This window comes from Arvicanthis niloticus, chromosome 6, assembly GCF_011762505.2.
Source record: "Arvicanthis niloticus isolate mArvNil1 chromosome 6, mArvNil1.pat.X, whole genome shotgun sequence".
Classification (NCBI taxonomy): Eukaryota; Metazoa; Chordata; class Mammalia; order Rodentia; family Muridae; genus Arvicanthis; species Arvicanthis niloticus.
The window spans coordinates 45,559,374-45,576,551 of NC_047663.1; the positions used below are offsets into that span (position 1 = coordinate 45,559,374).

The following is a 17,178-nucleotide window of genomic DNA, read 5'->3' on the forward strand; positions in this document are numbered from 1 at the left end:
GCGTACTAGTGACGTCACCCGACGGTCTTTCTGGTTCTGTGGGCGGGGTGGCCCTCTGTCTGGGACTTGGTTTTCGTGGTGGAAGTCATGGCCACTCGTCGAGCTCTGCACTTCGTTTTCAAAGTGGGGAACCGCGTCCAGACGGTGCATTTCTTTCGAGATGTCCTAGGGATGCAGGTGCAGACCGGGGCCGAGCGGGACTGGCATGAGACCCCGATGCCTGGGGAGGGAGGGCGCCATCAGCCGCCAGGCCCTAGCGCCGGCGTTTTCAGCTTTTGAGAGTCCCCTCTTTCAGGTTGGGAAGCCTTTGAAAGGGGACTGAGCTACCAGATATGTTTTCTACGCACGTTCACCTACAGCCCTTCACAAATATTTGTTACACTCCTGGCTTGGGGAGCTTGCAGTCTATCGTGAAGGAGCGTTGATAGGCAAAATCGTTATAAAAAGCCCCTCCCAGTTCACTACAGAGAGGTCTCCTGGTTTGAAACGTTTGGGTGTGATCAGCAAATCTCAGCTTCCATCAGGGCTGCGGATTTAAAGTTTAGGCTCTGAGAAGGGAATCCATGGCTTTGCGCATGCTCATCAAGCACTTCGCTCTCAAGCTCTGTCAGGGCAAGTTCGAACGGGTCTCCTTCATTGGTACTCAGGCTCTCGGTGTAAATCTGTGGCTCTCCTCTAAACAGCCCAGATTTAAGTATGAGGTCAGAATCAAGTCGCCTTCCTAGTACCTGGAAACAGTCTGAGAAGCTGTGATTCTAAGGGAGTCACTTAGCTGAAAGTGCAGTGGAGATTTATTGAGGAGCTCTTGGTAAGCCAGGGAGGTAGGGAACACACCAATGCAGAATTTTATTTTATTTTTTTTAACAGGCTTGTAGCAGTCCAAATCCAGCTTAGTGTAGAGATGGTACAGAAGGTAAGGAGTGTAAAGGGAGTTGCACAATCAGTCAACACAAATTAATCAGTCACAGAAATGTCTGCTGTGTAGGGGCTGGAGAGATGGCTCAGCCTTTAAGATGGTACACTTAGGTAGCAGGCACACATGACTCTGGTATTTGTTCCCATTTAGAGCACATGATGTAGGGAATTAGATTTATACCTATCAGTCAGAGTTTAGTGATACTAGATGTCATTGTTCTATTCACTGTTCAAAAGGTGCTTGTGAAGATTAAACATGTTACCGTAGAGGTGGTAACTGACTCACAGGGAGTTTGTGTTCTGTAAAGTAGTAGCTACTTTTATGTTAGAAATACAAAGGAGAGATTTACCAAGCTAGGTTCTCAGGAAATAATTCATGAGAACCTTGCATAAATTAGCCCTGAAAAGGAGTATTTCCACGTACCCGGATTAGAGGGGAAAGTTATTCAAGATGGCCTGAATAGGTGATGTGCAGATATTTGGAAAATGACACTGATTTTATATGCATTTGGCTAAATGCAGAGATTGGGATGTGAAGACACAGGTTGGGATCGTTTCTGGCATTGTCACGAATGCTGTGCCTGCAAAGCAATTTGAGTTTTATGCTAAAGTAAGGGGAAGTTTGTGATACCATCAGAGCTATGCTTTAGGAGCATATATTTATGATGGTATTAAGGAAACAAATCAATAAGTTTTGTGGTGTTTTTTTTTTTTTTTAATGTGGGACAGGGCCAGTAAGTAGCTCAGGTTGACCTTGCACTTGATATGCTTCTGTCTCAGTGCCTCCAGGGTCCCAGCATGCCCAGCTAATGATGTGTTTTGTAATCTTTGAGGGAAGTAATGGAGCGGTAGGAATGAAAACTGAAAGCAGCTGAGTGTGGTGGCCCATTCCTGCAATCCCAGCAGTTGTGAGGCTCAAGGCCAGCCTACACTAAGCAGCACGCCAGACTGCTATATAATGAGACGCTGTGTCAGGAAAAAAGGAGGTGGGAAGCAGAGACTAAGACATTGAAAGCCTTCTGTATACTAGGTTCTATCCTAGGTGTCTAAACAGGTTATCCGTTTTCACCAATGGAGTTGTCACACTCAGTCTGAAACAGCTGGCTCAGCAGTAAACACTGCAGTCAGACATCTCTAGTGCTAAACATTCTTCTCTCCCACAGGCGGCCTCCTATCCTAAAGAGATTTCATACCTGTTTGGGAATGCAACTCTTTTTTGGGGGGTGAGTGGGGGCAGGACAGGATTTCATTGTATATCCTCGACTGTCCTGGAATCCACTATGTAGACCAAGCTGACCCTGAACTCATAGAAATCCGTCTGCCTCTGTCTTCTAAGTGCTGGTATTAAAGGTATATACTACCAGGCCCATCTTAAGATGTTCTTACCTCTGCTACACCTAGCCTAGAAGGCCTGCTTGTTTCTCTTAGTAAAGTTGACAAATGATAATGTTTGTGTTCTTTTAGTTTATATAAATGCACTATGTACAATACTAGTACACCTGAAGTGCCAGCTTGTGGACGGCTGAGCCAGGAGGATCATAGTTTGAGACCAACAGTGAGACTTAGTCTTCTAAAGTCAAGGGCTAAGAGCGTTGCTCAGCAGTAGAGCGCTTGTCTAACACAAGTCCTTGGATTCCCCAGTGTTCCAATAGTAGAACTTTATCATTTATTCTATTCTCTTTACTAGGTTTTACGCCATGAGGAATTTGAAGAAGGCTGCAAAGCTGCATGTAATGGGTATGACACCTTGTATCTTAAAAGCTTAGGTTCTGTGTCGCTCCGAACAGAACACGCTCTCTCAAAGTTGAGTGTAAGACATGGGCTAAACTACTTTAAAGAACAAATAAAAATAACAGAAAGGAGGCACGAAATAAGAGAAGCTACTTGAATAGCAATGGGGAACACCCTTTGTTTCTCCACGCTCATGCAGCTCTCCAGGACTCCAGAGTCTGGCCAGGTACCTGACGTTAGCTCAGTTCCTTGTCTGTCTGGAGATATGTGAGACCAGCTACAAATCCTAGTAACCCCTCCTCCTGACCTCAGAGAAACACTACTTACATTTATTGGCTTATAGAGAATTCAAATCAGGAAGAGCTAGATAGAAGAGCAGTATGCAGAAAGGTATGGAAGAGAAGAGGGATGGCGTTTCCAATCGCTTCCATGATCCCAGCACCTGCATGGCTGCAACAACCCACAAACTCATCAGAGCTTGTTGAATAGTTTTTAAGCAGATTTGTAGAGTTTACTGTCCCCTTCTCACAGGTAAGTGTGGCTGCACATTCTGATCTTTTGGTCGTTTGCCAACCAAGCAAATCCTCAAGCTGTCTATCCTCACCTTCAGTCAGCTTGTTATCAGCAACCCAGGTATTCTAAAAGAGGTCCAGGAATACAAGGCCCACTTACCAGGAAATTCCAAGGTTTAAAGAGCTCTATGCCAGGAATCCTAACAAAGACCAAATATTTTTTCATATTTTAGTACAAGCACAAATAAATACCTGCAGTAGGGAAAGCAGTGGCTAGATAATAGCAATACTAAGCAACTGTATACTGAGTAATAGGAATACTAAGTAATAGCAATACTAAGTAATAGGAATACTAAGGAACCATATACTAAGTAATAGCAATACTAAGCTTAGTATTCATGGCAAGTTGGAAATGTCCAAGGTCCCTGGGATTTGCATGCTTACTGACTGATAGGCAAAGAAACTAGTTTGAGGTTAGGCTAGAGAACAGTCTTTAGGATTCCTTCTCCTACATTGTTTTTAAAAGTAACTAAGTCTTTCCTTAAGTAAATGCCAACCGGTTGGTGAGTGGAGTGTGTGGTGGGGGTGCCTGAGCTCTGTTCACAACTGCTGTCAGCACCTTCAGAGGTCATCTCCTTCCTTAGACAGAAGGGACTGGCCGTGTGTTCTAAAGGGGGAAGCAGACTTCCCTGTGCTCACTGAGTTCACTTGCTCTCATTGTTTTAGGCCTTATGATGGGAAGTGGAGTAAAACAATGGTGGGATTTGGGCCTGAGGATGATCATTTTGTTGCAGAGCTGACATACAATTATGGCATCGGAGACTACAAACTTGGCAATGACTTCATGGTAGGTTTCCCTCTGTCCCAGTGTGTTTCTGGATGAGGTGGAGACATAATAGTCCAGGTTAGAAACCAAGTTGGCTTTTAAAAAACAAAAGATTGTATGTGTATGAATGTTCTGCCTGTATGTATGTGTGTGCACCATGTGTACCATGTGATACCATGCAGTATCTGAAGAGGTCAGGAGAGGTGTCGGATACCCTTGAACTGGAGTTAGAGATGGTTGTGAGCTGCCCATGTGGGTCTTCTGCAAGAACATCTAGTACTTTTAACTATTGAGCCATTTCTCCAGTCCTAGATGGCATTTTAAAATGTGAAGTTGAAAATAGTTGTTAGTGAGGAGGTGACAGTGGAGCAAGAGCTCAGAGGAGGGAAGGGCGTGCGTTCGCTATGTGGATGGAGGAGGGTCCTAGGTGGAGGGAAGAGCTGGTGAGCAGGCCCAAACCCTGGCTTGAGAGTCACAAGGAGTAGCTGACTAGAGAGGAGAGGGGAAGGTGGTAGGAGAGGGTAAGAAGGGACATGATAGCTGGGTATGGTGGCACATAACCGTAATCCCAGCATTTAGAAGACCGAGGCAGGATTATCAGTTTTTGAGCCCAACCCAGACTATATATTTAAGGCTCTGTCTCAAAGGGGAAAAAAATGTGCATAGTATTGGGCCTTTTAAGAGCCATCAAGGGGAAACAAAGCCTGTGGGCTACTTGAGAACAAGCTGTAGGAAGCCTTTTTGAAACATTTACTCTGGCTACAAAGTAGATGATAGACTGCCGGAACAGACAGTTAAGTAGTCCAGGCCGAACACGGCTGGCTGTCCCAGAGGACAGAATTATATACTATTGGCAACCTTGATTAAAGAGTGCCTTAAAGTCCAAAACTGGACTGTGGATATAACTCTACCCCTAAGTAAAGATTCAGGTACAAGGTCAGCCTCATAAATGAATAACTAAATTCAAATTGTCTCAAATGGATAGCTGACCAGTCCATGTAAGATCAAGATTTTTCTGCTTTTGTCTTGAAAACTGAAGAGATTTTCTTTGGTATTAAATGTATTAAATATCACAGATATTTTTAAAAATTTATTTATTTATTTTATGTATATGAGTACACTTCACTGTCTTCAGACACACCAGAAGAGGGCATCAGATCCCATTAGAGATGGCTGTGAGCCACCATGTGGTTGCTGGGAATTGAACTCAGTACCTCTGGAAGAGCAGTCAGTACTCTTTACCACTGAGCCATCTCTCCAGCCTGCTATTTTAATTTTTTTGCTGTGATTTATAAATGTCTGCATCTGGAGAATTTGGAGAAAATACCTAAAACCCTCTTTTGAATTACTATAAGACGCCGGGCGGTGGTTGCGCACGCCTTTAATCCCAGCACTTGGGAGGCAGAAGCAGGCGGATTTCTGAGTTCGAGGCCAGCCTGGTCTACAGAGTGAGTTCCAGGATAGCCAGGGCTACACAGAGAAACCCTGTCTCGAAAAAAACAAAAACAAAACAAAAAAAAGAATTACTATAAGAAAATGCCAATTCAATCTTAGGCTCTGGGGTTTTGGTTCCTTACTTTGTCCTGCAAAGCTCTGTTGTGATGATATGTGTGGATGTTATTTTTCACAGGGAATCACGCTTGCTTCCAGCCAGGCTGTCAGCAATGCCAGGAAGCTGGAGTGGCCACTCAGTAAAGTTGCAGAAGGGGTTTTTGAAACTGAGGCCCCAGGAGGATATAAGTTCTACTTACAGGATAGAAGTCCATCTCAGTCAGGTAATTACATTAGGCCAGGCAAAGCCTGTTTAAAGGCACATTCGATGAAGATGGGATGGCGTGGGTGCTGGGGTGAAGTATTGTGGTTTTTCTCTGTTGATAGGATGTATCTTTCCAAGCCAGTGTTCTTGCCTGTATCCTAGGTATTCGCTTTTACATACATTAGGCATGTGTTATATATTAGTACCTAGCTACAGAGAGTCCACACTGGTTCTGTTCTACAGATAACACATCTTTTTAGGAAGGTTTTTCAGTAGCAAATAACAGCAAACCCAACCTAAACCAGTTTGAATACTAAGAGCGTGTTTCAAGTTCACAGAGCAGGTAGGAAGATTGAGGGGGAGTTGGTTCATCTGCTTAGCCGTATAGCCCCAGGTTTTCTCTCTGTGTTGGTCCTCTCATGCAGTTAGAGCTAGTTCCCACACTATGCTCTATGCTCCCATATCCACTTTGGGAAGGAGCCTGCAAACAGACTTTTTAAAGACCAGAACAAATCTCTGGAATCTACCAGGTCACTCTCTGGTCAGATTTAATATACTCTGCTTAATACAGGTTGAATACCCTATTCTGGAATTCTGAAATAGCAGATTAAATTTTTGTTTTGTTTTGTTGTTTTATTTTGTTTTGTTTTTTAAGACTGTGTCTTAGGGCTGGGTGTCATGACACAGGCCTTTACTCCCAGCACTTGGGAGGCAGAGGCAAGCAGATCTCTCAGTTCTGGAATAGCCAGAGCTACACAGAGTAACCCTATCTCAAAAACAAACAAACAAAAAACAAAAACAAAAAAACTAACTTGCGTTAACACGTTAACTACGCTAACCAAGAACTTGAGGATTATACCACCTCGACCTCCAGAGAGCTGCACTTTCAGGCTTGTAACCGTGTTCTGTAAGCTTGAGATTCTAGTGTTTGGGTTTTCAGATTAGGGATCCTCAGCCAGTAAAGTCTAAGCAAGTTTTCTAAACTGAGCTACTTCTGGTCCCAAGCATTTCAAGTAAGAAGTACTTAGCCTGGACTTAAGTTCCACATTCCTCAGGTGCTTTTGTCCTTTGCCTTGCTAAGATCTCTGAGGCTTTAATTTCCTGCTGGTCTGATTTGGACTGCACTTGTGACTATGCTGCAGGCTGTCTGGCTCTGGGGAGAGTGTATGTGCTGTTTGCTCAATTCTAGGGAGTAAAATTAAGGTCTGTTCTGTCACTGAGCTCAGGTTCTCCATGGATTTAGATTTGATGATTTTGCAATCAGTGGAGGACAGTAAACTTGAGTTTCCCAGGAGGAGGTCCTGTGAGAAGCACCGTGGTTAATCTTGGCATTGCTGTCCTGCTGATGGGATGGTGGTGATAGAAACTGAGGGCAAGCCCTGAGTTTGTCATAGTCAGGTGAGTCAGATGTAGTTGTACTACAGCTCTTTACAAAGTTACCTTGGCCACACCCAATGGCACAGACCTATAATCCCAGCGAGTAGGAGGGTTTATAGGCTAAGGCAAGAAGGCCTACGTGGACTGAAGAGCAAGGCCCTGACCTCTTGAGAGCCAGTCTCAAAATTAAAAGTGAGCAAAAAAAGGTTCAGTGACAGAATGCTTGCCTAGTGTGTGCGGTCCTAGGTAAAGTTTCTGTATTGTAGTAAATAAAAAAGGAAGAGAAGGGAAGAAAGAAAAGGAAAAGTGCTTCACAGGGCTGGGGCTACCACTTAGTGATAGAGCACTTGTCTAATGTGCAAGGGTTTGGGTTCAGCCTCTGGCACTGGAAGGGGTGGGGTTGCGGGGTGTCAGAAAATCACTTACAATATATTGTGTTTCCATTATATTTTATCTGCTTTTAGTTGGTTTTATGTATGTATGTATGTCTAGATTTTTTTTTTACCCTAGAAAAAAAATTTTTTATGTATTGCATATACAAAAGGAAGAGGAGCAGGGGAGGGGGAGGGTAATGAGGAGAGGAAGGTAGGACCCATGTGTCCAGAGATAACCACTGTGAGCATCCAGAGTCTGTGTTCAGATCTCTTATAGAAAACAATACATGCACATATATAAATGTACCCTGCATAAGCCATTGCAGGAATTCCATGGCAGCGTTTCTCTGCAGAAGATAAGCAGCCTCTGTTGTTGGGTGTTTTTGTTGTTCCTAGTGTTTCATTGTTCTGGGCAACACTGGGAATGGCCTTTGTGAAAAAAAGCCTTTCAAATAGACACAGTTGCTTTCTGAACTGCTGAGAGTGGACTTGCTTTTTCAGTACATTTTTAAAACTTTTGGTACATTCTGTCAAATCTGTGCCCACAAACTTTCTAACTTACATTCTATCATTTTAATTTCTTTCCCTGCAATAAAACAGTTAGCACTGATAGTTTGTCAAGACAATAAAAATTAAATAATGAAAAACAAACTACTTGTATCTATTTTCTTAGTTTATTCTTTAAATTTCCTACTTTAACGCCTCAGAAATACATTGTGCTGTTTAAGTCAAACATGTAGCTTTTCCTACTGGATGGTTATTTTGTTGTCATTTACTTGGCTTGTGTTTCATTTCATGTTGGTTTAAAATGCTTTTCTTATAAACTAAATTTTTTTGATAAGAAAAGAATTGCTGGAAATCAAATGGAAGCCTTGTAAGATCGGCCCCCCCCCCCAGCCTTCTAAGCTAAATTCTTAATGTACGCTCGAGCTTGTTGCGCCTTTTAGCCCATTCCACTGAAGCACTTTACACATCTGTTTTCCTGCCCTCAGATCCTGTATTAAAGGTGACTCTAGCAGTGTCTGATCTCCAGAAGTCCTTGACCTACTGGTCTGATCTCCTGGGAATGAAAATTTATGAGCAAGACGAGGAAAAGCAACGGGTTTTGCTGGGCTACGCTGAAAACCAGGTGAGCGACTTGCAAAGGAACAGCTTGTTTGCTCCTTTGTGTTTGGTTCATAAATCAGGTTAACATGAAAGTGGTCCCATGGTTTCTTCACAGTGATTGAGTTTCTAGATGAGTAGAAGGAAATAAACTCACAAATAGCATTACCACTCAGATCCTTCCTTGGTTTTTGTTCGTGGTTAGCTGACCTGTAAGCCTTGGAGTTTCTCCTGACTGCCTCCTGCCACACCATAGGAATGGTACCACATCCAGCTTTATGTGGGTACCGGGGATCTGTACTAAGGTCTTCACACTTGCGTGGCAAGTACCGTACCAAACACTAGAGTTTTGCACTACACACATGTATAACCTGTCAGAAAGCATCAGCCCACTCTCTTATTTCTTTTCAGTGTAAGCTGGAACTACAGGGCATTCAGGGTGCAGTTGACCATGCAGCAGCCTTTGGAAGAATTGCCTTTTCTTGTCCTCAGAAGGAAGTACGGTTTGATTACCTAATTGTTTGTTTTTAAAATTCATTATTTTTAATTATGTGTACGTATATCTCTGTGTGCCAGTGCAGGTACCTGTGGAGACAGCCAGGCCCCTCAGAATTGAACTTACTTACAGACAGTTGTGAGCCCCTAAAGTAAAGTGGGGGCAAGGAGCCAAACTCGATAGAGCCATCTTTCTAGCTCTTTTTTTTCTTTTACAATTTATTTTCTTTGTGTGTGTTATATGCATAAACATGAATGCAGGTGTCCACTTTGGACTTCCCTTGGGGCTGGAGTTACCAGCATTTATAAACTCCCTGGCATGGCTGCTGGGAACTGAACTTGCACCCCTTTGAGAGTAGTACTTGCTCTTAGTTGCTGAGTCCTCTCTTCAACCCCTAATTGGTTAAGTTTTGTCACTATCTGGTTTTAACCCAGCTAAGAACTTTGGACTTCCTGTGAGCTTTGTTTCATGCTTACCCATTCTTTCTTTTTTTTTTTTTTTTTTTTTTTTTTTTTTTTGGTTTTTCGAGACAGGGTTTCTCTGTTGAGTCCTGGCTGTCCTGGAACTCACTCTGTAGACCAGGCTGGCCTCGAACTCAGAAATCCGCCTGTCTCTGCCTCCCAAGTGCTGGGATTAAAGGCGTGCACCACCAGTGCCCGGCTTACCCGTTCTTTTAAGAACCACTGATAGTAAAATCCATCCCGTGGTGCCTTGATCAAATGAGGTCGGTGCCAGACAGTACTATGTGAGCCTTGCTCACTTGTCCTGTTGTGTTTTTCAAGTTGCCAGACTTAGAAGACTTGATGAAAAGGGAGAGCCAATCGATCCTGACCCCGTTGGTGAGTCTGGACACCCCAGGGAAAGCGACAGTGCAAGTGGTCATCCTGGCTGACCCTGTAAGTATTGCTTAGCGAGGGGACAGGCTAAAGATTTCTTCAAAGATTCTTTTTTATCACATTGCTTTTCTCTTTTATGATGTAGGATGGACATGAAATTTGCTTTGTTGGGGATGAAGCTTTTCGAGAGCTCTCTAAGATGGATCCAAAAGGAAGCAAATTATTGGATGATGTGAGTCTTGCTTCTACATAGATGTCATTATAGAGCGAAACAGGGTGGTATAAAGGACATGTAGGGTCTAGGTGCTGTCAAGCGTCCTGTCTCTGTTGTGATGACTTTTATTCAGAGACAATGTCTTCAATTTCACCTACCTTACCCCTTACAGCACTTAGCATCTCCACCTTCCCACTGCCTCAGACTAACCAACCATTCTTTCAGTTACTGAATGAAAGTGCCTAAGTTCTATCCCCTTTTGTTTCCTTGGCTGCTTGGTTATCTGATCCCCATTTGACACCATTCTCTTCCTTCCTACTTGTTCTCATTATTATACCAAGAGATCCAGGAGCTCCCATCTTTTAAAACTTTTCTTGGGAGACAGAGGGAGGGGATCTCTGAACTCAAGGCCAGCTGGTCTACATAGCAAGTTCTAAGCCAACTGGGGTTACATAGTGAGACTTTGTCTCATAAAAACAGAAAATAGTGGCTACAAACATGGTTTAGTGATTAAGAGAGCTTACTGATCTTACAGAGGATGCAGGTTTAGTTCCCAGCACTCATGTGAGCATTCAGCACTGCTTATGACTCCAGTTTCAAGGAATCTGACACCCTCTTCTGACCCCCAAGTGCTCCTCCGTGCAGTTGAAGAACACACATTCACTCCGGCACACAAAACACAAAAAACAACCCATTTCGATGCCATATTCCATCTCCAGATATTTGTTTGTTTTTTTGAGTTTGAGATATGAATCTGTGTCTCTAAACTGACTACAAATTAGTGATCCTCCTGCTTCATCCTCCCAAGTGTTAGGACTATATCACCAGGTTTCTTTAATTAGATTTCTGCTTTAAAGATCCATTTGCACATAGTTTCTATTTCTTGTCTGAAATACATACTTCATCTCTCTGCACTAACTAAATCGTGGCAGCAAATAGTGTTTATGTTGACATTCCTGGTGGTGATCTCATCTTGCCAAATGCGGCAGCTTCTGTTCTCACCACACTTGATTTTCATCAGGAAAACAGTAGCCCATTGTTGGACTCTAGTTTCTAACATAGACCCAGCATGAAGTAGACATTCTCTGAATACTTTGGACTTTCCAGACAGGGACTCGGTTGTCTAGATTGACCTTGAGTTCCTGGGCTCAAAGGACCTTCCTGCTTCAGCCTTCCATGTAGATAGGACAGTAGGCTTGACCACTGGGCTTCTCTCACTTCTGAGTATCTAATTGAATGATTAAAGAAATTAGTTTATCCCAGTTCTACACTTTTATGATCTGTATAACTGGCATTTAAGCAATTTGTTAAAATTCTCTGGACTTTTAAAACTTCCTTTCGAACTTTATCTAAAAAGGTGAGAAAATAAAAATATTGGGTTCCTGATGTGCTTTATAGAAGATAATTAACTGTAGACATAACTGTAGACAGTCATATTATTGCTAATTAAAGAAAATATGTAGAAGATACCTTTTAAAGCTTATCATGCAGGGAATGAGACTGTTGAGCAAGCTCTCGGTTAGCAAGCGTGCTGCGCTTTCTTTGTTCTTTCCTGCGCTGGCAGCCCCTCCCTTCCTGTGGCTTTGAGATCCTTCTTTATAGCTCCTGACGCTTCTTCCAGGCAACCACTATTTGGATTTCTGGTGCAGTAGATCTAGTTTGTTTATTCTTGGATTTCAAACAAATGAATCTATTTAATAGGTATTTTAATATGATTGATTTCTTTCTCTCAAAATATTTTGAGATTTCACCATGTAATTGAATGTATCATATTTTGTGTTGCTTTTATTAGATAACAATTTGTTTATCCATTCCCATGGTAGTGAACATTTAGATTGTTTGTAGATTTTTATCTACATAAGGAAGAATGCTGGTAGCATTCGTGTTTAAATCTTCTTCCAACCACATGTTTCGTGTCTCTAAGAACCATACCCAGGCAAATTGCTTTACTGTACAGGAGGAAAGTGCAGGCAGCTGACAAGAATAAATATACCAAAGTGAGTCTCCTTAGCCAGTTTCTCTTTTCATAGTTTGTTATGTTTACTTCTGAAAGTATTAAATGTAAACTTGAGAAACGAGTAAGTCATGCATGTTAGACTGTGCTCTGCTCTGAGTGGCATGTGAAATCTCTTGTTCTCTTGCTCAGTCCACTTATGGCAGGAATCATGTCTGGGCAGTGCATCACACTGTGTACACAACTGAATACGCAGCTCCCTTAGTCACTTTGTAGCTATCTTATTACTAGATTAACTCTTAGTTCAAAACCTTTATTTTACTTAATAATGGCTCAAAAGGGCAAACAGCAGTTTGGTTATGTCAAAGAATAGCTGTGGGCTGGCAAGATGGCTCCGTGGGTAAAGATCCTTGCTGCCAAGCCTGACAAACCTGAGTTCAGTCCCCGGGACCCACATAATGGAAAGAGAATGGACTCCTGGAACTCTCCTCTCATCTACCCCTGCACAGTGGCATGTGTGCACCTATACATACTACACTCGGTTCATAAATAAGTGTGAGGAACTAAGGGGACAGCCAGGCGGTGGTGGCACACGCCTTTAGTCCCAGCACTTGGGAGACAGAGGCAGGCGGATTTCTGAGTTCGAGATGTGCGCCATCACTGCCTGGCTAAGTTCTTTGTATTTTCATTAGCATAGTAAATCAGGTAGCCCCAGAAATTATTACCTATTTAGGCAAAGATTTATGAGGTAACCTAGGCTGTTCTAAAACTGACAAGTTTCCTGTTCTTCTCATTAAATGCTGGTATTGCACCACCAGGCTGGCTAGGTCTAAGATGGCATATAACTGAAACATAGCCATGTCTTGTCCCATTTCTGAAGCCCACTGCCCAGGACTTCTACCTTCACTATTGCTTAATCAAATTATGTATTATATTTTTCTGTTATGTTTTCTAAGGTAAACATTATCTTGTGATTTCCTCCTGGTGTAGATGAATATTTCTTACTCCAAATATTTAGTTGTTCCTTACCTTTTAATGTGGTACAACTTTATGAGGGTTTTTTTTGTTTGTTTGGTTGGTTGGTTAGTTTTTTTGATTTTTCAAGACAGGTTTCTTTGTGTATCCTTGGCTGTCTTGGAACTCACTCTGTAGACTAGGGTGGCCTTGAACTCCCAGAATGTCTGCCTCTGCCTCCCAAGTGCTGGGATTAAAGGCAGGTGCAGCCTTTTGTGGGTCTTTGACATTAAATACCTCAAAATAGACATGCTGTCTTATGAACAGTTACTTCCTGTGTGAGTCCTCAGCTGTTCAGTAGAATCCCCAAAGCCCAGACTGTCACTCCTCTCATACTAGACCCAGGATAGTCCCCAGTGCATGATAAAAACTCCATTTAAAACAGATTTATTTGTATTTCTGTCTTTGTGTGGTGTTAACTATATGGCATGTATGTAGGTGACGGTGACGTGTGGTGCAGGAGAGGGTGTTAATTCTCCTAGAGTTATAGTCATGGGCATCTGTGAGGCTGGGATGATGGTCCCCCACCTTGGGCCCTCTGCAAGAGCAGTACATGTGCGAAACTGCTGAGCCACCTCTCCAGCCCCAAAACGTCACTAAAAAAAAGGTATCACTATATCTTCTTATTGGCTGAATAAAAGTTTTTCATTGCCAAATAACTAAATGATTTGTAGGGACAAATGTTTTGGTTTTTCAAGACTTGGTTTTTCTGTGTATCTCTGACTGTCCTGGGATTTGCTCTGTAGATAAGGCTGGCCTCAAACTCAGAAATCTGCCTGTGTGCTGGGAATAAAGTGTTTACCTGGCTGTTTCAAACACTATTTTTGGTGGTGGTACTGGGGTGTGAACTGAAGGTAAGTACTCCACCACTGAGCCACATTCATTTTGTTTGGTCTCAGACTAAGCTCATAAGCACTGAAGGTCCCTGTTCTGCTAAGGACTCTGTAGTTACACAGTCCATAGTCTTTAATCAACAGCCAGGCTCTCTTGCCAGCTATATGTGCAAGTCACCAAACGACTGCTTGGTATTCACCAGCTCTCCTGTTAGAGAACAGTTTTCTACACAGGTGAACTGCTTTAGTGTTAATGCATGGTGGAGAGTGCAGACTTGGAGTAACATCTGTCCATCTGTTTCCATAGGCAATGGCAGCAGACAAAAGTGACGAGTGGTTTGCTACAAGAAATAAACCAAAAGCTTCCGGTTAATGGAATACACATGAACAGCACTTACAACTCCAGGCCAGTCTGTTATCAGTCTGGCATTTATCTGTTTGGAGAAATGCTCCCACCACCTGTTTGTGTCCTGCATAGGGGGTCTATTTGGTAGTCACTCTTCAAAGCTCTGTTTTGTTTTAGAAATGAAATATTTTTGTCACTCTTGAAAGAGGCAAATTCCTACTGTGTGTAATTGTATTAAATTTGGTAACAAATTTATTGTCCAGACTGAGACAACTGTATGGAACATTACTCTTGGTTGGGTCTGGAGGAAAATTTGATTACCTGTTAATCATGTAGAGAATACTGAAACCAGTGTTAAAATGAAGCCAAATCTGCTAGGCATGGGGGCACACACCTTTAATCTCAGCATTTGGGATGCAGAGACAGGAGGATCTCTGAGTTGGAGGCCAGCCAGGACTATAGAGACTGTGTCTCAAACATCGTAAAGCCAAACAAAAGCCAAATCTGCTTAGAGTGCTCATTTCCAGGACCTATGGTAAGATGCTGTTTCCAATCTCTTACCACAGAAGGTCTTGACATTAAAGAAACTTTTTTCCCTTTGGCTTTCTGAGACAGTCTCAGCTGATAGCCCTGGGTAACCTGTCACTTCACCATGTAACTCAAGGTAGCTTTTTTTTTTTTTAATGTTTTTATTTATTATATGTAAGTACACAGTAGCTGTCTTCAAACATCTCATTACAGATGGTTGTGAGCCAGCATGTGGTTGCTGGGATTTGAACTCAGGACTTCCAGAAGAGCAATCAGTGCTCTTAACCACTGAGCCATCTCATCAACCCTCAAGGTAGCTTTTAACTTCTCTTTTCTCTTAAGACAGAGTCTTACTCTGTAGCCCTGGCTGGACTGGAACTCTTGTCAGGCCTCAAGCTCAGAGACCCACCTGCCTCTGCCTCTTGCTGGGATCAAATGCACAGGCTATCATACCCATGGCTTTAAACTTCTGCTCTTCCTACTTCAGCCTCCAGTGCTAGGATTATAGATGTGTGCCACTATTCCAGGTGTGGTTTGAGCATGGTTGGCCCATGGGAAGTGGCACTATTGGAGGTGTGGCCTTATTAGAGGAGGTGTAGCCTTGTTAGAGGAAGTGTGTCAGTGTGGAGGCAGGGCTTTGAGATCTCTTAGATGTGCTCAAGTCTGGACAGTGTGGCAGTCTCCTCCTGGCTGCTTTTGGATTAAGATGTAGAACTTTTGGCTCCTTAAGCACCAAGTCTGCCTGCATAATGCCATGTTGATAATGGGCTGACCTCCTGAAACTGTAAGCTAGGCTCAATTGAATGTTTGCCATTTTAAGAGTTGCTATGGTCATGGTGTCTCTTCCCAGCAGTAGAACTCCTAACTCAGACACCAGGCTTGATGATCTTTTTTTTTTTTCTTCAAAGAATTTTTTTGACCACATATGGACAAAATCCAGCTCCTGGCTGGCAGGCACATCATCACTCCTCGCCTAAACTCTGTAAACCTCTTGCTTTAGCCCGGATGTGTGACTTCACTGATCCCTACCTGTGAGATCAGTGAAACCACCCAAAAGCTGCCTCCTAATAAACCTGCCTTTATCTACCTCGTGGTGAATAGGCAAACTGCTTTCAGCTCCCTTCTGGCAGGTGATCAAGCCTTCAGCCACCTGCCAGAGATTTCTAGATTCGTGAATGAAAGACACACACATAGAGCAGCTTAATTTTTAATGTGCCTAACTTGCTCAATGGCTGAGCACTTCCAAACTTCCTCTCCAGCAATCCCTAGTCAACACCCTCTAACTAAATCAGTATTTTATCTTTGCTGCCCTGTTACCTTCTGGACAACCTCCAATGGGGTGGCTTTCCCTTTATACCTACATTGCTGGATGATTTCTCTCCTGCACCTCTTAAATCTGATCTTTCCACTTCCAAGTCCGTGCCCAGCCATTGGCTGTAGGGAATTCTTTATTACCAATCAAAGCCAGCTGGGGGCAGGGACCCTCAGCATCTGGAAGCAGGCTTTCAGGAGATGAATTAAGACAAAGAGTAGAACCAATTCCCAACAATCTACTTTTAATCTGGTCTAGTCTGGCCTTTATCAGCATCACTGAGGGAGAGAAAATAGCCATCATAGGGCCCACAAAGAGCTGTGTAGGTAAAGATGCTTTCCAGGAGAGCCTAGCAACCCGAGTTGGATCCTGTGAACTCATATAAAGGTTAGAAGAGAGAACCAACTCTGAACTGTGTTCTGACCTTCACATGCACATTTGGCAACCTCACCCCCCACACACACACATAGTGCACACACGATAATAAAAAAAAATTTAATGATAAAAATATACTTCATAGCCATCATGGTGGCTCGCTCATATTTTAAATGCAGCACTTAGGAGGAAGAATTAGCTGGATCTCTGATGGCCAGCCTGGTTTATACAGTGAATTCCACATCAGTCAAACCCTATCTCATAAAGCAGAATATAGCCCCACCCCCAAAACTGCCTATAGAAATTTGCTGTTATATGAACAGATTTGCTAGAGATCAAACCCTGGAGCCTCACATGTGCCAGGCAAGTGCTACTTGCCTCAGACAAGACAAATTTTGAGGAAAAGTACTGGAAAATGCCATGCTACTACAAAGTGAAGAATTCTACTTTAACATTTCATATGCCAGCTTCTGGGCACAATTTTAGCACCTTGATGTCTCTGTAATGATGAACAGAGTATACAGGCACTTACATGAACCACATGTGCCTGTGTGTGTGTGTGTGTGTGTGTGTGTGTGTGTGTGTCCATCTGTCCATGACAGGGCCCCAAGCAGAAACCTAGGTTAAAAACAACAATCCTAGGAACATTTAGGTTGCTAAGCCTTAGATTGAGTC

The 17,178-nt window shown here is 42.9% G+C and overlaps 1 protein-coding gene across 1 annotated transcript; it reads left to right on the forward strand.

The window, feature by feature from the left end:
- Positions 1-3: 3 nt before the first annotated feature.
- Positions 4-14,561, forward strand: Glod4 (glyoxalase domain containing 4). The gene is made up of 9 exons (XM_034507937.2): positions 4-177; positions 2,603-2,652; positions 3,885-4,005; positions 5,615-5,759; positions 8,484-8,620; positions 9,007-9,093; positions 9,874-9,987; positions 10,073-10,159; positions 14,250-14,561. Exons 1-9 carry the CDS (start codon positions 88-90, stop codon positions 14,313-14,315), a joined length of 897 nt encoding a protein of 298 aa, XP_034363828.1. The 5' UTR covers positions 4-87; the 3' UTR covers positions 14,316-14,561.
- The last annotated feature ends 2,617 nt before the right edge of the window (positions 14,562-17,178 follow it).